Source organism: Ochotona princeps, chromosome 19 (assembly GCF_030435755.1).
Source record: "Ochotona princeps isolate mOchPri1 chromosome 19, mOchPri1.hap1, whole genome shotgun sequence".
In the NCBI taxonomy this organism is placed as follows: Eukaryota; Metazoa; Chordata; class Mammalia; order Lagomorpha; family Ochotonidae; genus Ochotona; species Ochotona princeps.
In genome coordinates, this window is record NC_080850.1 from 22,436,947 (window position 1) to 22,458,650 (window position 21,704).

General features: G+C 45.9%; 1 protein-coding gene across 2 annotated transcripts; it reads left to right on the forward strand.

Moving 5' to 3' along the window:
• Positions 1-5,457: 5,457 nt before the first annotated feature.
• SLC36A3 (solute carrier family 36 member 3) lies at positions 5,458-21,014 on the forward strand. 2 transcript variants are annotated; one of them, XM_058677757.1, is made up of 10 exons: positions 5,458-5,583; positions 8,056-8,146; positions 10,258-10,346; positions 11,321-11,416; positions 14,312-14,396; positions 15,345-15,563; positions 15,713-15,811; positions 16,168-16,334; positions 19,653-19,822; positions 20,500-21,014. In XM_058677757.1, exons 2-10 carry the CDS (start codon positions 8,078-8,080, stop codon positions 20,763-20,765), a joined length of 1,260 nt encoding a protein of 419 aa, XP_058533740.1. In that variant the 5' UTR covers positions 5,458-5,583; positions 8,056-8,077; the 3' UTR covers positions 20,766-21,014. The 2 variants fall into 2 exon arrangements, with proteins under 2 accessions (XP_058533740.1, XP_058533741.1); XM_058677758.1 differs by lacking the exon at positions 5,458-5,583 and adding an exon at positions 7,566-7,682.
• Positions 21,015-21,704: the final 690 nt, after the last annotated feature.

The following is a 21,704-nucleotide window of genomic DNA, read 5'->3' on the forward strand; positions in this document are numbered from 1 at the left end:
AAAGGCCACCTGAAACATCACTCTAAAGGGGCACACTGATGAATGAGAAGAATTCCTACTCTACAGCAGTCAATCTACTATTCACTGTGAAAAAGTACCCAACAATCATTAATTATGCAAACCCCATGAGAGTTCACATGAGAGCCAAGGATACTAACCACCCTAGAACATCATAGGAGGCTTCCCATGAGAGGTGTCATCTGAGCTGGGCTGTGGGAGTCCATGTCCCCAGTCCTGGGTCCAGCTTTCCTTCCATTCAGTCTTGTTGCTTGCACCTCCCAGGACCCATTGTCATATCTGACAGCAGCTGGCAACCAAGGCGCGTCAGTCAACCCAGGACTCCACTTCAACTTTCCAGGTGGTAACTGCTCTCTCCCTGCACCCTAGAATTACTAAGCTTGGGAAAAGACAGCTAGGTAACAGAGTGTCTGCTGAAGGCAGAGCTATAGCCCTGTGGGAAGAGGGGAGTCTCTCAGCTGACCCTTTCTGGTTTGTGGAGTAATCCACATTTGTTTCAGCCAAAAATCCCTCTCCTGCTTATATTCACCAGTTCTCAAGTCCTGGGCACTCCTCTTGTTCACTTTCCATCTGTAGGACTTCAAAGGTAGACAGAGGAAGGACTGGCTGTCCATACCCAGTTCCCACGGTGGGTGGAGTCCTAGTTGGGAACTGGGACCCTCATGTTCCTGCAGTGGCTCACAGCCCACTTTTCCAGAGGGTGGGGGGGTCATCATTTCCACCCCAAGCTCTCTGTTTCATCAGTGGACCCAAGGGCCTGCGATGATGGGGTCAGCGGCTCAGCAACAAGTTCTTCTCTGTGGACGCTGTGCTCCCATTCTGCCTGCCTGATGGTCACCCCACACTCTTGCCAAACCCAAAACTGTCTTCTCACAGCTCTCTCTCTCTCTCTCTTTTTTTTACATTCATCTTTATTTTTATTGGAAAGTCAGGTATACAGAGAGGAGGAGAGACAGAGAGGAAGATCTTCCATCTGTTGATTCACTCCCCAAGTGGTCGCGATGGCCAGTGCTGTGCTGATCCGGAGCCAGGAGCCTGGAGCCTGGGGCCTCTTCCCACCCGGTCTCCCATGTGGGTAAGGAATTCCAAGGCTTGGAGCCATCCTTGACTGCTTTCCCAGGCCACAGTCAGGGATCTGGATGGGAAGTGGAGCTGCCAGGATTAGAATCAGCACCCATATGGGATCCTGGCACATGCAAGGCAAGGCCTTTAGCCGCTAGGCTACAGGACCGGGCCCTACCCTGCGCTTTTTCTCTCTCTCTCTTTTTCATTCTTCCAGGGCACGATCCTATCACGTAACATGATTGGTTTAATCTTACATTCAAACCAACCTGGCACTTGAACCATCATCTGCTGCCAGGAAGCTGGATTGGAATTGTGAAATAACTGGTATCCAAACCAGCTGATACAGCATGCAGGAATTCCAGTTGACTGCTGCGGAGAAAGACAGACGGGGGTGGAGGGTGGGGGATTCTTCCATCTGCTGGCTCACTCGGCAGATGACTACAACGGTCAGGGCTGTGTCAGGTTCCCACGTAGGTAGCAGTTCAATTCCTGACTGCTTCACTTCTGATTCAGTGTCTGGCTGGTGCACTTGGGAGACCACTGGGAAATGGCCTGTGCTTGAGCCCCTGCCTCTCAGGTGAGGGACCTAAATAAAGCTCCAGGCTCCTGGTTTCAGCCTGGCCCAGCCCTGGGTGTTTTTGCCATTTGGGGTGTGATTTAATGCATTGAAAATTCTCCCTCGAGAGAGAGAAAGGAAAGAAAAGAAAAGAAAGAAGGAAAGGGAAAGAAAGAGAGAAGAAAAGAAAGGAAGGAAGGGAGAGAAAAGAAAAGGAAAGAAATAAAAAGAAAAAGAAGAATGAAGGAAGAAATGAGGAATTATTAAGAAAACCTTCTAGATCATTTTGACAATGAAGCAACAAGCTGCAAAATGTGGATAAGGGAGGGCAACAATATGTACAGTCAAAGAAATGAGTAGTCATTTTAAAAAATTTTTTTAATTATTTTATGGGAAGTCAGATATACAGAGAGGAGGAAAGACAGAGAGGAAGATCTTCCGTCCAATGATTCACTCCCCAAGCGGCAGCAATGGCCAGAGCTGAGCCGATCCAAAGCCAGGAGCCTCTTCCAGGTCTCCTACGCACGTGCAGTTTGCCAAGGCCCTGGGTCATCGTCAACTGCTTTCACAGGCCTCATGCAGGGAGTTGGATGGAAAATGGGGCTGCCAGGATTAGAACCAGTGCCCATATGGGATTCCAGCACATACAATGGAAGGACCTTAGCCACTACGCTATGGCGCACGGCCCAGTAGTCATTTTTTTTTTTTTGTAACATAAATAACAGACTGATGGAATTACAACTCCTTATGAAGGAATATACTACTATAATAATATGGGGAAAATCATTTGGGGGTGGGAATTTGGAAGGGCGGAGTCTGAGCTCTATGGACTTGTACCATAAAATTCAAAAGTAAAACTAAAAATTAAAAAAAGACATAGCTAAATCACATAATTTGTAATCTTGAAGTAGTAGAAGTTCTCCAATGTGAAACAAAGAATGAAAATTCCAATTCAAACATTTACAAATTTTTGCACTTAAAAGAAAAGCACAGACAGGAGCCAGCATGGTGGGTTAGCAAGCTAATCCCCCACCTTCAATGCCGGCATCCCATAAGGGCACCGGTTCATGCCCTGGCTGCTCAACTTCCCATCTAGTTCCCTGCTATAACCTAAGAAAGCAGTGGAGGATGGCTAAAGTCCTCAGCCCTGAACCCACATAGGAGACCTGGAAGAAGCTCCTGGCTTCAGACAGGCTCAGCACTGGGCCCTGAAGGCATTTGGGGTGTGAACTAATGGGTAGAAGATCTCTCTCCTCTATAAATCTACCTCTCAGGGGCCTGGTGCCGTAGCCTAGTGGCTAAAGTCTTCGCTTTGTATGTGCCAGGATCTCATATGGGTGCTGATTCTAATCGTGACAGCGCCACTTCCCATCCAGCTCCCTGCTTGTGGCCTGGGAAAGCAGTAGAGGATGGGACCCTGCTCCTGTGTGGGACACCCAGAAGAGGCTCCAGGCTCCAGGCTCCTGGCTTCGTATCAGCGCAGCTCTAGCCGTTGCGGCTGCTTGGGGAGTGAATCATTGGACAGAAGTTCTTCCTCTCTGTCTCTCCTCCTCTCTGTATATCTGACTTTCCAATTAAAAAAAAAAATAAATCTACCTCTCAAATAAAAGTAAATGGAATAAACATTAACTGCTTATATGAAGACAAGGGATAAATGCCTAAGTGCAAACATAAACACCCTTAACAAGCTCACCCCCTTTATGAAAGAAAATAGAAAACAGAGGCAGCACAGCAATCAAGACATGGTTGGGGACACCCACACCTCAAAGCATAACACCTGGGACTGAGTCCATGCTGTGCTCTCAAATGCAGATTCCTGGCAATGTCCACACAGAGCAGCAGCAGGGTCAGGTCATTGAATCCCTGTCACCCTCTTGGGAGATCTGGACCGAGTTCCCAATTCCCAGCATTAGCCTCGCACAGCCCTGCTTGTTGCAGGCATTTGGAAAAAAGAACCAGCGGATGGGAGCCGTTTCTCTCCCTATCTCTCTCTCCTTCTCTCTGTCTTTCAAATAAATAAATAAACCATAAACTAAAATGAACAAAAACCATACAAAAATAGATAAAAACACATGCAATGAGCTTATAAAACAGAAATGCTCAAATTATGTAAGACTTTTATCCTCAAAAGTAACCAAAGAATTAAGACTTAAAACAACAGTGAATCGTTTCTACTTCCAACATTGATGCATATTTGAACTGTTAACAAACTCTCATTGGAGAGAGTGGAGAAGTTAATATTCACCTTTCTGGTGGTTGGGTATTGGGTACAACTTTTCTGGAGGACACTGAGGATCCAAATTGAAAATAAGAATATTATTTGGCCCCAGAATTCTTCAAAAACTACATTTTAAGGCAATCATCAATTACATGATCATGGTCATACTTATACTGCTGTTCATTGAAGAACTGCATGTAAAACTAAAAAATGGAAATTTACTATAAATCCAATAATGAAGATTCTAATAAAGTAAGGCACAGGAAAAGACTTCGCATGGAAACAACTGGAATTCTCACCCATTGCTGGTGGGAATGCAGAAACAATACAGTCACTCCATTTTGATAATTTGCTATAAACTTATAAATGCAATGGCCATCTGACCAACCAATCCTGCTCCTAAAGCTTTAGCAGCTTCAAAACATTTGCCCACACAAAGCCCTGGATGTGCATGCTTGTAGCAGCTTTCATCCTAATCACCCAAAACTACAAATAATCCCCACGTCCATCAGCAGGTGGATGGAGAAGCCTATTGTGGTACCCTGCACTGCCATTCCGCCCATCTCCATCAGCAACACAGATGACTCTCCTTGCAGGAGCCTCCTGGGTTACTGGACTCACCTCCTCATCCACCTGCTTGCTTTTTGCCCTTGGCCCCCTTCAGCCTTCTCCCAACCAAAGCATCACAGAGTTACCCTTGGGACTCTCACTTCACTTCAGCTCTTCACCCAAATGTCATCAGTGAAGCCCTGGATGACACTCCATACCCCTTGCCATCCCTCTCCATCCCCTTGCCCGCACCATCTTTCTCACGCTGTTATTCAAAGACACACACTGATATATTTGCTGGGTGCCTCAGCTGCCTCTTCCAGTCCCACCAGATTATTAAGCATCTGAAAACAGAGCTGGTAGATTTTCTATCCTGGTGTAGTTCCAGCATGGGAAAAGTTCATCACACATATCTGCAGCTTAATAAATACTTTTGAGCAAATAATTCAAGTTTCCTCCCAGGCAGGTGCTTGTCCATACCTCCTTCCTATACAGAAATTCAGAATGGGTAGAATCTGAACTGAGCCTTCTAAGCCATCACTTCCCCAGCTAGGCACGGTGCAGCTGGACTGTGCTGCGCTGGGCCACACCTCTGGCCAGGGGTTTTGTCACGGTTTATTGGCTGGTCAGTCTCCATTGTGAGGTAGCCATGGCTTCCTCCCTGCTAGAGACACACAAGCACTGAGCCACACACATCCAGGCACCAGGACGTGCAGTCAGATGGTGCCTTCCTCCCCCCAGTCCCACTACTCCCTTGGCCCTACGAAAGTCAAGGCTGAACTGGGAGAGGCCAAGAGTCCAGGCACATCCTGGCAGCTGGCTGACCCACTGTCTGAGAGACGGAGGATCAGCAGCGACCTCTGGCACGGCCCCAAGGAGCCAGGTGAGGCATAATTAGCATCTGCCTCTCCTGTCCTCACACTTCGGGCTCCAGCCTGGGCCAGGCACCCTCAGGGACTGGGGGCCATGGAGTGTCTGGGGAGAAACCCATCGGAAGCTGAATGAGTCCAGGCCGCCACCACCAGCTTCCTACCATGCTGAAGACATCACCACTTGGACAGAACAACAGCAGTGAGCTGAGCTCGTCAGCCACGGGGTCCAATACCCCCTTGGGGAGCAGCAGCAGCACCTTGACTCCAGAGAAAGGCCAGCCTGCAGCAGAGGCCGCAGGACTCTCGTAAGTGGCAGGACTGCTCTTCCAGAGCCCGGGGCAAGTGTGGCTGCTTTGGCAGCTCTGGATTTCTTCCTCTTCTTGTTGCTGCTGCTCCCCAGGGAATGGGCTGCACAGAGCAAGCACAACGCCTGCAGGCCTGGGAAAGGTTGACTCATGTGGCTCTGGGTGTTACCCCGTACTTTCCAACTTTTGAAAAAAAAAAAAACAACCCTGATAGCATGGGTATCCCCAACATGCACTGCCGTACCTCAGGAGAAACTCTGTGTCATAGCCTGGCTAGGTGCCCTTTCTTCCTCAGCTTCAGACTATTTTCCCTTTGGGGCCAGTGTGATGTCTTATCAAACCATCTGATTTTCTCTCTCTCTGTCTGTCTGTCTGTCTTTGTTTTTAAAGATTTTTAATTTTTATTGGAAAGGCGGACATACAGACAGGAGAGACAGAGAGGAAGATCTTCCTTCCGATGATTCACTCCCCAAGCGGCCACAATGGCTGGAGCTGAGCTAATCCGAAGCCAGAAGCCAGGAGCTCTTCTGGGTCTCCCATGCGGGTGCAGGGTCCCAAGGCCTTGGGCTGTCCTCGACTGCTTTCCCAGGTCACAAGCAGGGAGCTGGATGGAAAGTGGAGCTGCCAGGATTAGAACCTTCGCCCATATGGGATCTCAGCACATGCAAGGCAAGGACTTAAACCACTACGCTATCGCACCTGGCCCTCTCTCTGTCTTTCATTCACACACACACACACACACACACACAGCAGCAGCAGCTATAGTTACCTCTGAGAAAGAACTGGAGAACTGAGTTAGGAAAAACATTTCTATTCAGTATTTGTTTTGTTTTTTTTCTTTTTTTGGGGGGGTGTGTTCTGTGTTTCTTTTGGAATTTCAGGCCACTACTATTTAGTTTCTAAAAGTATAATTAAGCATAAACAATTACAAGGGCACTTCAAAAGTTTGTGGAAAATGGAATTAAAGATATGCCACTACCGGTGCAAAAAGTTTAAAATCCATGCACAGTTCTGTTATACTACACATTTTTCATGAATTTCTTGAAGATGCCTGGTACATGTATCCATCAAGAATATCACTTCTAGGAGTTTTTTACTCCAAGATAACAGCAGAGATCTGCGTAAGAACTTTGATTAGTGTCCTAGTTAGAAGACAGAAAATTTAGAGACATTAGGAGAAAGGTTAAATAAAGGATGACACAAACATGCAGCAAAACAGAGCATTGCCATGACGAGTGCTTACCAGCCTACGGGCATGGAAGGTTCTACGGCATCAGTCACTCCCAGGGTCCAGCACACACTGCCACCCTCCCGGGTGACATCCAGGCCATGGAGAAGCACACGAAGCTGCCCGGAGGACTGCTCATAACCATGAACAATGTCATCTCCAACTGGGGGTAGGCATGGGAAATTTCCTTTTGTAGCCAGAAAGCATATTTTTTTAAGGAAAACATATAAAGCTGATTCTAAAAAAGGGTCCTAGAAGAACCCCAAAAGTCCCAGAGGAATGTACCCGAAGCCCTGGTGTGTGTGATGGTGGTAACTGAGGTGCCTCAGTTTCTCTCCTCTTTTCACCCCTTCCATGAGATCCACTTCTGTTGGGATAAGGTGCTGTCCTAAGACAGAAGTGAAAGGCAGGGAGCAGGGCAGGAAGTGGTGGTAGGCGGGGAGGGGAGAGTCTTTCTTTTGGAGAAATGACTGCTAAGAAATGGACAAAAGGGAGGAAAAAATCATGGCTATCATTTTAGGCATATTTTCTTGAACCCTTCATAGCAATCTACATTCACAATGAATATGGTTGAGTAAATGAAGAGTCGTGAACATGAATCAGCATGTACTCCACATGTGGCAGAAAATCATGCTTTCCTCTAGTGAGTGGGTTAATAAACGAACTGGTGCCAATACATACTCTGTGACTCGGAGCAGAGTTAGGACTGCGTGTAGCTGGGCAACCTGCTCCAGCTCCTCATTTCAGCTGGCTGCTAGTGCAGACCCTAGGAGGCAGGGGTGACGGCTCAAGTCCCTGGGTTTCTGCCATCTACGTGAGATACATAGATGGTGTTCCCCACAGACCAGCCATAGCAAGTGCGGGAACCTGGGTGAGTGAATTTTACATATGCCCATGTATACTTACATAATTACTCAGCTTTTTCATTTGCCTCTCTACATGCTAGATATTATTTGAGTAAACAAATCACTGGATGGATTCATAAACTAACTTGTACAAGAGAGTATTCCAGAATGGTACTGATTTAATTTACTTTTTCTTAAGTGCCTGAAGCAGCACTAGTCCTGGATCACACATTTCCTCACAGATCCTGGAACCGAGAGAGATGTCCCAGAACCTGCTTGGTTTGGGTTTGTTCGTGTTCCCAACAGGTGCTACCGGAGCTGCTGGTAGGAGCTGAGGTGTGGGAGGCCCCTGCCTTCTACTCACAGAACCTCCTTGTCTCCCTACTGTCCCCACTACAGGACAACGCAAACCTTGATCCACATGCTGAAATGCAACATTGGCACAGGACTCCTGGGGCTTCCTTTGGCCATTAAGAATGCTGGCTTATTGGTAAGAAGCACCCAGGGGTTGGAACCAGCTTATTCCTGTGCAGAGGGGAAATGACAAAGCTGCACAGCCTCTGCTTTGTCATCGGGCACTTTGGAGGGACTCTGTGCTCACTGACATCAACCTACTGCAGGCCAGTGGAGCATCCCTGCAGAGCACGGACCATTACACAGAAAGCCCCATGATACCACCTGCACTCCTCCATCCTCCCGTCCCTGGGATTGTGTTCAGCCCACTGCGCTCATTTACACTGGCTGTCTACATCTGAGTGTGCGAATCCTGTCTCAAACCATTGGCCAGTTCGTGAGAAAGTGCCGTGGGCATGAGGACAAGGAGACACCTCCCTCAGCTTCCTCCCCTCCCTCTCAAGGTATACTGTTCCTGCTCCCCTGACCTGGTCATTTGAAATTTCCCTCCTTTCTAAAATTGTATAATTTCCTATGAAAATGAATGCCATCCTCTTCTGTGTTCTTTTCTGGGACTTACACCTGCCTCATCTGGAGTTCCTACAGCACTTATAAAGCATATCTTCCTCAGTTAAAAGCGCTAAGGCAAGAATTCTGATCTCCCTTCACCCCCTCCCCAAAGCACCTGTTGTAGAGGTGAACACCCAGAAAATTCCAAATAGAGTTTTCTGAATTGACTTGAGGTGTATTTATTTAGAATACATAACTCCCCTTTAGCGGCCATGAATTTTCTCTTCTTTCAAAACCTGATAAGTGGCCCCAGGATCTAAAGAAGGCTTTCCAAAATCACTTCTGGTCTCAGAGTGGGACTCTGTCCTTCAGAACCTTCTGGATTCTAGATCTTAAGCGATGAAGATGCGCATTTAAAGTCAGCCTTTGACTCCTCTGCTGCTGCCTAAGCTCAAGGTGGCTCCCTTACCCTTCAACTCCTACCAGGACTCTCCCCATGAGTCACTGCAGGAATGTTGGCTGAGCCCCTACTATGTGCATCTGGGGCTCAGGAAGTTCAAAAGTAAACAGAAGAAGCTCTTTCCCCCATGCCGGCTACGCTCTAGTGGAGTCCAGTGGTCCCCAGGTGCCCACCCCTGTTTCCAATGTGATTTCAGGGCGTGTCCATAAAGGCTCAGGAGTCCAGAACAGAGCAGGTAAGCAAGCCTCCATGTCCTTCCGATCCCATCCGAAAGGATCCAGTTCGTCATTAGCCCTGTTTTTATTTTAATTTTTAAAAGAGGAATACTGCTAAATTAGATACACCACAGCGGCAGTTCCGTCTCCCTCCCTGCCCCCTGCCATCATCACCAGAGAGATTCATGAGGTGCAGAGACGTTTTTGGTGGTCACGCGGACTCTTACTGTTGTGGGCTAGATTTGGGCCTGATAGTTATATCCTAGGTTCTAGCCTCTTTAAAAAAAAAAAAAAAAAAAAAAAAAAACATTTTAAGTACAGGCGCCAACATAGCATGCAGAGTGGTAAGGTTTGTTTAGAGGTGAAGAATTCCCAAACGAACATGGGCCATGTTCGGGAACAGAATGGGCCAGGAAGGGAAAGGTAACAGAGAGGGGTACTTACCTTTAGTATGCTGGACCCGCAGGAGAAAGAGTGCGCAGGCGCCAACGCTTCTTGCTTCAGCGGTCAAAGGGAATACTTCCTGAGGAAGGGGGCGTGCCGGGGAGGGTGTGGTTCCCAACCTACCTACTTACCTACCTAGTCCATATTCCAGTAAGTAGAGGCCCACACATGCTACTGAGCAGTCCCAATGTGCAGCCCAGGTACAGAAGCATAGCAACAGCGCCCCCTGCCGACCACCTCCTTACCAGAGAAGAGAACTAAGTTCTAAGAGGAACCTTAGAGGAGAGAGATGAGCGCTGGGATGGAAAACGAACTGAACTTACCACGAAGCGATTCTTCAGAAATAGACCCCCGAAGCAGACCCAGCAGGCCTTGGCCATGTACAGGCATCGTGCGCTCTGTGGCTCACAGCTCCTAGCCGAGTTGAACCGCCATTGGGCAGCGATGCTGAGCAAAAGAGCGTTGGAACCAGAGCATGTCAGGCAGCAGGGCCTGTAGCTCCAGCGATGGCTTTGTTCTGGGGGTGCCCAGCCTGGAAGCAGTCTGCGGCGACTCACTGGCCCACTTCTCTCCCCGCAGGTGGGTCCTATCAGTCTCCTGGCCATCGGCATCCTCACTGTGCACTGCATGGTCATCCTGCTAAACTGCGCTCATCACCTCACGCAAAAGTGAGAGGCCTGCTTCTCTGCCCCCTCCTTTCTCACCCCCACCCCAGTCCTGGGCCCCATCTGATGCAGTGGTGAGTTTCCTCTGACTACTAACCCTGCCAACAGGGGGTTCACTGTTTCAGGCCACCATCCTCGTCACTCTGTCCTACAGAGGCAGAGGAGGGGGTGGGAAGAGTTCCCATTCGAGACTCAGACTGTGACTTAAGAGCTGGACTACCTTGTCAGGTTCCTGTACTCCTCTGAGCCTGACTCCTTCCCTGGAAACAGCACAAGTGACCAAAGTTACCAAAGGACTCTCTGAGCACCTGTGCACACATACATACTTACATCTATGTAATAAGTCAGTAGACGGATAGGTAGATAGATACACAGGCACATGGAGATAGAGGATAGAGAGTTGATGAGACACATGTAGTCTTCCTTTTACTCTCCCCACTGCAACATGCACACCCGGTCAGGATGACTTGGCCTAGGCAAACCGCTGTTAGAGTAATTTCACAAAAAAAAAAAAAATTAAAACACCCAGTTATTGGTAAGATGAATAGTTTACAATGACCTCAAGTATCATAACATTCCAATGTTACATATTTTAAGTTAATTTTTAAAAATTGCAAGAAAAAAGCAAACAAAATGCAGGATCCTGAGCTCCCCAGTTGAGAGCTCAGCCATTTCCAGGACTTGCAGATCCAGAGCCTTATACATGTGCAGAGAGGTTTCCCAAGTCATAGTAGGAAATGCTTCCTACAGCCAGCTCAGCATCACCTGGGTAGGTCTGTTTGGACTAGGTCTCAGCCACAGCGAATGTGTGGAGCACAGTCCAGCTCACAAAATACTTTTATGAATATTTCATTGCTAGAAAATTGACAGAAAGCTCCACTCCTGCACACATAGATGGAGGAGTACCTCCCTTGGGGACTAAATGGTATCTCTAACCAAAGATGTTAAATCCTGCATTGCTCCTCCTTTCCCTTTAGACTGCACAAGACTTTTGTCAGCTACAGCGAAGCCATGATGTACAGCTTGGAAACCTGCTCGAACCCCTGGCTGAGGGCCCACTCCATGTGGGGAAGGTAGTAATTCCAGCTATGGTGATGACAACAGTGACAGTCCCACCTGCTCGCCTTCATTTCTAGCTATACAAACCTTAAATTGACTATGTCATTATTGTTTAAAAGATTTATTTATTTTTATCAGAAAGGCTGATTTTACAGAGAGAAGAGAGACAAAAATAAAAATCTTTCATCTGCAGGTTCACTCCCCAAATGGCCACTCTAGCTGGAACTCAGCCAATTCAAAGCCAAGAAAAAGGAGCTTCTTCTGGATCTCCCATACAGGCACAGGGTGCCAAGGCTTTGGGCTACCCTCTACTTCTTTCCCAGGCCACAAGCAGGGAGATGGATGGGAAGTAGAGCAACTGGGACAAGAACCAGTGCCCGTATGGGATGCTGGTACTTGCAAGGTAGAGGATTAGCCAATTGAACTGTCGTGCTGGGCCTTGATGGATGTTTTTACTGGAAACTTTCACACAAGCTAGAGAATATCCCAGCAACTCCCACCCCTCCCTTGATATCTAGCTAGTAAATGATCCTCTTCTTGTGTTCTCTATACATATGTCAATGTACATGCGTGAATGGAAATGTATCATTTGTTTCATATTATCTTGCCTATTACTCAGAATAAGTTTCAGAGTCACAGCCAAATGCAATGTACAAGCCATGATCAGATCCAGAATCAAAAAAATAAGAGACAACACGTTTGTAAAAAATATTAAGATATTTTAGAGAGAATTTGAGGTGTTTAAGATGTGGGTTCTAGATCAGATCCCTACAGTGCAGGGAACAGAAGGAAAATAGGCAAATGGCATTTTTTTAATCAAACTTAATGATTTCTACATAGTAAAGGAAGTGATCAAACAAGTGACAGAAACAGGGCCTGGCGCGATAGCATAGTGGTTAAAGTCCTCGTCTTGCATGTGCTGGGATCCCATATGGTCGCCGGTTCTAATCCTGTGAGCCCTGCTTGTGGCCTGGGAAAGCAGTTGAGGACGGCCCAAGGCCTTGGGACCCTGTGCCCGCATGGGAGACCCAGAATTGCTCCTGGCTCCTGGCTTCGGATCGGCACAGCTCCAGCCATTGCGGCTGCTTGGGGAGTGAACCCTTGGACAGAAGATCTTCCTGTCTGTCTCTCCTCCTCTGTATATCCACCTTTCCAATAAAAATAAATAAATCTTAAAAAAAAAACACCAAAAAACTAGTGACACAAACAACCTACAGAAGGGGAAAATATGCACAAAGTATCCACAATGCCAAGGGTTCAATATCCAGAATATTCAAGGAACTCAACAGCAAGAAAAATATTAATAACCCAATTTCCAAGCAGCCAGTGGATATAAACAGCCATTTCTCAAAGGGAGATATACATACGGCCAACAGGCACGTATAAAATGCTCAGTGTCACTGAACATCAGATAGGAAATGTCAATCAAAACCACAGTGAGTTATCACCTCATTCCAGTTAGATTGACCATTATCAAAAAGACAAAAGATAGTGTGAGCAAAGATCCAGAGAAAAGGAAGTTTGCACACTGTTGGGAATAAAAATTAGTACAGCCATTGTGGAAAACAGTATGGTGGTACCTCAAGAAGCTGAAAATGGAACTATCCCCCCCAATCACACCTGGCATATCTGCAAGGGCCATCAAACCTGTCTGCTCAAGAGGCTTCTACGGGCCCAGCGGCATGGCCTAGCAGCTAAAGTCCTTGCCTTGAACGCACCGGGATCCCATATGGGCGAAGGTTCTAATCCCGGCAGCTCCACTTCCCATCCAGCTCCCTGATTGTGGCCTGGGAAAGCAGTTGAGGACGGCCCAAAGCTTTGGGACCCTGCACCCGTGTGGGAGACCCAGAAGAGGTTCCTGGTTCCCGGCATCGGATTGGCGCGCACCGGCCGTTGCGCTCACTTGGGGAATGAAACATCAGATGGAAGATCTTCCTTTCTGTCTCTCCTCCTCTCTGTATATCCAGCTTTCCAATAATAATAAGTTTAAAAAAAAAAAAAGAGGCTTCTACACTGGCATTAGCAGCAGCACTGGACAGGAAATGGAAACAAACTACATGTCCCTCTACTGAGGCATGTGGTACATACATACAATGGGATACTGCCCAGCCACAAAAGGATGAACTCTCACTACTTGCAAAAGCATTGATGGGACTGAAATTCATTCTGTTAATTAAAATAAGCCAAGCCCAGAAAGACAAACAGGGCATGACCTCAGTCATGCTTGGAGCCTTCAAACACCAAAAGATGATCTAATCAGAATTAAAACTATAATGGTGGCTACCAGAGGCTAGGGAGGGTAAGGAAGAAGGGATGAGACAAGGCTGATTAATGGATACAAGGTTAGAGGCAAGATGTCTGGGTCCTGTTACACAGGAAGGTGACATAGGTAGGGCTAACTTGCTGTATATTTCTCTATTAAAAAACAAAACAAAACAAAACTAGAAGATAGGATTGGGAGTGTTTTCAACAAAAAAAGTGTTAAATGCTTGAAGAGGTACATGTACTGCCTTTGACTGAACATCCCACAATGTGTATATGTATTACAACATCACATATTACTCCACACATACGTAAAATTTTTCTATACTAAAAACTTAAAAACTACAGTATATACTATATGACTGAGAAACATTGAAACTGATTTTCTAGATATCATAAATTATATCTGTGCAACTGTGTATTATATATGATAAATTATTGATTGGTATATTAAAGGGCATGCAAATGTTCATAATACTGTTCTTTCAACTTTCTCTGTGGGATTGACAATTTTCAAAATTAAAAGAAATGAAGGAAAATATTAATAGAAGCAACTGCTTCAATTTTTTGTTTACATTTTTAAACATGTTTTCATACAATCACATTAATGTTTGCTTTCTCGGTCTGCCTGTTCTTTTCTTCCCCAGGTACATGGTCAGCTTCTTATTAATCATCACACAACTGGGCTTCTGCAGTGTCTATTTTATGTTTATGGCAGACAATTTTCAACAGGTAAAGAAGGCTCATCTGGCAGAGTATTTAGTACAAATGTTGGGGTTCAGGTCCTGGGAACAGACAGCAGTCCTGCTACTCCTTGACCAAACCACCTATAAGAGTTCTTTCAGTCCTGGAAACTACAGCCCAGAAAACATATTTTTAGCCTGAAAAAGCTAAAAAGAAAATACACGCTTTAGGGATCTGAGTTGTCCCATAGAAGCTGCCAAACTAAACGGGGAGCCACGCTCCTGCAATCCTTCACTCTGGAACAGGAGACACTCCCTGCCACATACTAATACTAAGCAGTAGGCAACGGGTTTCTACACACGTTTTAGGATGTGGGATGCTTTTTATGTTTTTCAAGATTTTTATTTCTTTGAAAGAGATCCTCCCATTCTCTGGCTCACACCCCAGTATCCACAACAGCTGGGCCAGGCTTAATTGGAAACTCAATCTGAGTCTCTCATGGCTAGTAGAGACTCAGTCACTTAAGCTATTACTTGTTGACCTCCCAGGGCACCCTTTAGCAGGAAGTAGAATGGGGTCTAAAACCGAAGCACTCTGTGTGGGAGGCAGGCAAACACTCAGCCCAGCTTTTGGTGTTTGGCAGAAAGAGGGGTTGACCTGAATGTGTTAGCTGCACACCTTCTCTCATCTCTGCTGTTCTCCATCCTCTGGCTGTACCTGAAATTATGACATCCCAGAATGTTTAGCTGAGCAACAGGCACCACAGTTCAGGTTGCCAGATTTGACCCCCAAAATAAATATGATGGCCATATTCATTGGAATTTCAAAAAAGTGGCAAATATTTTTTGTTTTACTGTGAATTTGTCCCTTGTATTACTTGGGCTGTTCTCATACTAAAACATCAACTGCCAATCAGCTGAAATTCAAATTTCACTGGGTGTCCTGTGTTGAGGTGAACAAGCCTAATTACTCTGTCTTTCACTACGCTCATGGCAGATAGTGGAAGAAGCCCACATCACCTCCAGGACCTGCCAACCCAGGAAGAATTTAGTGCTGCACTCCATCCTGGACATCCGATTCTACATGCTGATCATCCTGCCCTTCCTGATCCTACTGGTGTTTGTCCAGAACCTCAAGGTGCTGTCAATCTTCTCAACACTGGCCAGCATCACCACCCTGGGAAGCATGGCTCTGATATTTGAGCATATCCTACAGGTCTGTTCCTCAAGCCATGGCAGAAGCCGGTAGGGGACAGAGCCACGGAGGCCCCTGGGAGGATAATTGTCATGGTGGGCGGATCCTCCGCCTGCAATAGCTGGATTTACATCAGTGTAAAACCAGACCCTTCTCCTGCCTTGTTTCAGGGGATCCCATTTCCCAGCGACCTACCTTTGATGGCCAACTGGGAGACCTTCCTATTGTTCTTCGGTACAGCCCTCTTCACGTTTGAGGGTGTCGGTATGGTAAGACTGAGAGGATTTGAGTGAGTGATGCCTGGAGTTCCTTAGGGTGACCAGTTACTGTTCTGGATGTCCAACTACACATAGTGCCTGTGAAGTTCAGAATATGGCATCCACCTGATGAAGGGCAACTCCCTACCCACCTACAGAGCCCAGCCGGGAGAACTTACCAGCCAGCCAAGATCACATAGGCATTCCTGCAAAAGAAAATGAGGGGAGAAATGAAAGGAGTGTGGCCACACCAAGCAGCCCCTTCTGGCCTTCCCACCAACTCAGAGGAGGTCCTCTGCCCTTGTTGGGGAAGCCAGCCCTTCACACTTGTATCTATCTTCTCATTCCTAAACTCTTTTTGCCTACAGGTGCTACCTCTCAAGAACCAGATGAAAAATCCACAGCACTTCTCTTTTGTTCTGTACATTGGGATGTCCCTGGTCGTCGTCCTCTACATCCTCCTGGGAACACTGGGCTACATGAAGTTTGGATCAGACACCCAGGCCAGCATCACCCTTAACTTGCCCAACTGCTGGTATGTCCCTGGCTACTTCATTAGGAGTGGGGAGAGGCATGAGCTCTGACCCTTAGCAATAGAAGGGAGCTGCTATTCACAACAGATGTTAATTGTTAATACTAGCATTAGGTGTAATAATAGGTCAGTGTGATAATCCAGGAAATGTACACCACCACAGTGAACTCCTTTTTGTATATATTTATCTTTTTGTTTTAAAATTTCATGATTTTTAAGATTATTGTCACATTTACTTCATAAGTAGTTACAATTATAAGCACCTATGTTGCTATTCTTTCCTAAAAACAGGAACATTAATATCACAAAATGAGAGATTCATAACAATGATTATAATGTGAGGAAACTGGGGGTTATTATCAAAAATGAATCTACCATATGTCCCAGTTGTTCCACTTCTGGAAATATATCCAAAAGAAGTACAATGAAACAGACACCTATACTCCCATGTTTATGGCAACCCAATTCACACGTGCAAAGGTATGAAATCAACCTAAGATGTCTGTCAGATAATGAATAAAGCGAACATGGCACGCACACACAATGGAATATTTCTTATCTATTAAAAAGAACACATTCCTAACATTTACAACAAAATGGATGGATTTAGATGGCATATACTAAACAAAGCAAGTCAGATCCAGAAAGACAAGTATCACATTTTCTTTCCTTTGTGGAAGCTAATATAGAATATAAAACGTCTAGAAGTTATACTATTTGCTAGACGGTTGTTGGACATTGCTTCATCAAATTATACCACATACATGACAATGCCTCATTGAGCTCTTACAACACCCTATGGGTTGGTGTTATTATTACCAACTCCATTTAATAGATAAGGAGGCTCATACTCAGAGAGGCTGGAAGCAACTTTCTCAGCTCACACTGTGAGAAGCTGAAACTTGAACCCAATCTATCTGGCTCTAAAGTGCGAAGGCCAGGAAGCAGGAATGATCTGAGAATAGCCAGAAACAGAAAAAACAAGCTTAGGTCAAAGAAAAAACTGGCATCCCACAGGCAGACGTTAACTCAGACTCCCACATTTCAGAAATGGCTCTATGTTTGCTGTTGGGCTCCACTTGAAATTTGCACTAGAATGCTTGTATTCATTCATCTATCCATCTGGGAAACATTTTGAGGCTGGCATGCACTAATCCAGCACTGACTTGCTGCTGTAATGGGAACCCTGGAGTCACAGTGATAAAGCCATCAGGTACCACCAAGTGTTTGAATACAGCTTCTAAAGCTAATAGGATCCTGGCTCCTGTGTGACATCGGTCAAGTTGGCCTAATCTTGCAGACCTCAGTTCCACCCTCTGCAAAATAAGCTGATAATGCCTGTTTGTATCAGTCAGGATAAAGCCAAGTTATGCTCCAATCATAAACATCTCCAAACTCCCGTTGGCCAGATACACAAAGCTTCCTGCTGTGTTCATGTTACGTGTCCTTTGTGGGAGAGTTGGAACATAGCCTTATGAAAGAATCACTCTACCATGTGACTGGTTGGCATGGTCAAGAACACATGAGTCACACCTGTTACCATAAAGCTGGGCATTCCTCAGCTTAAAGTGTTGTGTTGATTATTCTTTATCAGTTAAAGCCAGTCACATGGGTGACTGGCCTAAATAGTTCAGTACCTAAATCCTCTACCGGCAAACACCAAAATCCCATATGGGTGCTGGTTCATGTCCTGGTTGCTCCACTTCCCATCTAGCTCACTGCTTGTAGCCCCAGAAAGACAGTTAAGGATGGTCCAAAGCAGCTGGACCCTGCACCTGTGTGGCAAATCAAGAAGAGGCTCCTGGCTTCAAATCAACTCAGTTCCTGCCATTGCAGCCATTTGGGGAGTGAACCAGCAAATGAAAGATCTTTCTGTCTCTCCTTCTGTCTGTCTTTCCAATAAAAACAAATCTTTAAAGAAAAAGTAAACGCCAGCTACATCACCTCTCCTCAATACCAAAGAGGCAAGCACATGCAAGTCCACCAAGTGCCTAGAAGTAGGCAATGAACTGCAGAAATGGCTATCTCTGTCGCATGAAGTCAGTGTGAGGATTACCTCACTGTGTTGTGGTAATGGTTATGCCAGTTAGTATACAGGGAGCATCTCTGAAATTGTACCCCATTTTATGCAAGTAAGGCCTCATCTTAATACACAAATCTCACTCTAGGCAGTTTAGACTGCTACTAGTTGCCTTGGGCAGAGCACCATTCCATGGGGGTTACACCCCATCAGGACTTTGCACCTGCTCATGTGAACCTGATGGGTCATCAGATTCTCCAGGGATGTTTTCAGTGAATATCTCTTCCCAATAAGAAAAGATCAACAACCTAGGAACACATGGGTGAACAGTTCACAAGAAGACTTAAAAATGGCTATTTTGCGTTCAAGAGGATAACGGAGATGCTCATTTTAAAAAGTAAAAACTAGTACGCATTCACACATGGTGTTGGCACAGATGTGGGGGAGCAAAAACTTCCATACCTTAGGGCAGGAAACAAACACTATATCCCAAGGCTGTTCAAGTCTAAAATATGGTTTAGCCTTATTTATTTACTTTATGTGTATTTTAACATATAGTTTTTTTGCTTAGTGTTTTTATTTTCGGGGTTGTATGTTGTACATACGTAGACAAATATCCAAGGATGATCTTTGCAGAAGTGTCAAAAGACCAGGAATAATCTAAACATGAGGGAACTTATAAAAAATGTACAGTATATTCTTAATGTTAGGATACTAGGACACTGACCAGCTATGAAATATGAGTTGGTGAGCCAGATCTATATGTACTAAGTAATAATTTCCAAGATACATTTGATGGGGGAAAAAATACGAGAAGTTCAACAGTATGTAGAGGAATACCACTGAATGTGTGTGTTTGTGTGTGTGTGTGTGTGTGTGTGCGTGTGCCTCTGGCAAGGTATGTACCTGAACCCTGTATGAGTTCGTGTGGATGCAGATTACTGCTGGAAGTGCTACAACACAACCCTGAGTGGTCGCTGATGGGAAGGGGTCTGGAGACTAGGAATCAGGGGTAGGAGGGATGTTATGCACAGTATGGCTTCTGTGAATGTTACCGTAAGCAAACAGTGCCTTTTAAGTTTTATGAAGCACAGATTCCTGAGCCATAGGCCCATTGATTCAGAAGCCCCTGGAATGTGCGTGGTTAGTAAGCTTCCCAGGTTGCCCCTGGGGCCGATCTGGACAGCAGCCAGTTCTGGAACTCAGTGGCCATCAGCAGCTGCCAAGCAATGAGTGAGGCCTCATCAGCCCTTCCCAGGAGCCATATTGTATTTCACATCCTCTCGATGATCTGTCCGCAGGTTGTACCAGTCAGTCAAGCTGATGTATTCTGTTGGCATTTTCTTCACCTATGCCCTCCAGTTCCACGTCCCTGCTGAGATCATCATCCCGTTCGCCATTTCTCAGGTGTCAGAGAACTGGACGCTATGTGTAGACCTGTCTGTTCGCACAGGCTTGGTCTGTCTCACCTGTGAGTAGGATAAAGTAACACTCTTTGCCCACAATGGCATCTGACCCACTGTCATTGGCTCTGCCTTCCTTTCTTGTGATTTAGGCCAAGGTCTCTGTTATTCTGCCTTGCAAATAAATAAGTTTTTTTTTAAAAAAAAAAAGGCAGGATGGGGGCAGGGCGGTGAGGTGAGAATGCTGAGTCACAGGTCCTGACCTACTACTACTCAAGGCAGACTGTCAGGCATATGTGAAAATGTAGCAATCTAAATGCATGGTTTCTTTTCTTTTCTTTTCTTTTCTTTTTTTTTTAAGATTTATTTTTACTGGAAAGTTAGATATACAGACAGGAGGAGAGACAGAGATGAAATCTTTTGTTCGATTATTCACTCCCCAAGTGGCCGCAATGGCCAGAGCTCTGCTGATCCGAAGCCAGGAACCTGGAGCCTCTTCCGGGTTTCCCACATGGGTGCAGGGTCTCAAGACTTTGGGCCATCCTTGATTACTTTCCCAGGTCACAAGCAGAGAACTGGATGGAAGCAGGGCTGCCAGGATTAGAATTGGTGCCCACATGGGATCCTGGCACTTGCAAGTTGAGGATTTTAGCCACTAGATTACCATGCCAGAACCAAACACATGGTTTCTGAGCACTTTTCTCGCAGGAGCCCTCCATGACTCAAATCTCTCCCCTCTCTGCAGGTGTTCCGGCCATCCTCATCCCCCGCCTGGACCTGGTCATCTCCCTGGTGGGCTCTGTGAGCAGCAGCGCCCTGGCCCTCATCATCCCGCCCATCCTGGAGATCACCACCTTTTACTCTGAGGATCTGAGCGGTGCAACCATTGCCAAGGATATCATGATCAGCTTCCTAGGCCTCTTGGGGTGCATATTCGGGACCTATCAAGCCCTCTATGATTTGATTCAACCTGTCAGTTTCATAGCTAACGCCACTGATGTCTATGCATAATTCTCAGTTTTTATTTCAATAGCACTCCCTTCCTCCCATCCCAATTTGACTTCCCTGTGGATGCTGTATACATTCATCAAACCCCAAAATCCTCATCTTAATTAGTGACTTTTTTATCCCTCCAAGAGAAATTTAGAAGACATTAGGTTAGTATGGATGCCTCTCAAGCTATACTTGTATTGGTTCTAGATTTCTTACACGATTTTTTTTTTTGTACCTCTGATCTAAAATCACATCCAACCAATCCTATTAGCAGCTTCCTTGGGAGTAGGGGGTGGGATTTGTCACTTGGGGACAGCACTGTAGCACAGTAGGTTAAGCCACTGCTTGCGATGCCAACATTCCACAGGAACATCTGTTCTCAGTCCCAGCTGCACCACTCCTGACCCAGCTCCCTGTTCTTGCCCCTGGGAAATCTGTGGAGGACAATTCAAGTGCTTGGGCCCCTGCCACTCACATGGGAGACCCAAATGAACTTTTAAGTCTCCTGAATTCAGATCCAACCTTTGTGGCATTTGGGCAGTGAACCAATCGATGGAGAATTACATCCTCTGTCTCTTCCTCCCTCTCTGATAACTCTGCTTTTCAAATAAATAAATTTTTTAATGTCATTTGCCCCAATACCCTGGAAATAGATCAAGCACATATACAACACCAACTGTTCGTGGATCTCTTTGGATCTCACGACTTGGGACACAGCATCACTGTTGTACTAAAAAGACAACAAGGGACCAAGAATCAAGAGTCCAAGACAAAAAGTTAAAGGCAAGCTTTCCTTCTCTCCATTCTACCCAGGTCTCTAAATACCCTTCAAGAATAGATAATTCTGGGAATATTCTGGCCACAGTTGTTTTCCAAGGATAAAAGCAAGCCTAGTGGAGAGTGGGCCAGAGAGCACTGTGGCAGAGCCTGTCACCTAGGCAACGTTCTGAGGGGGCC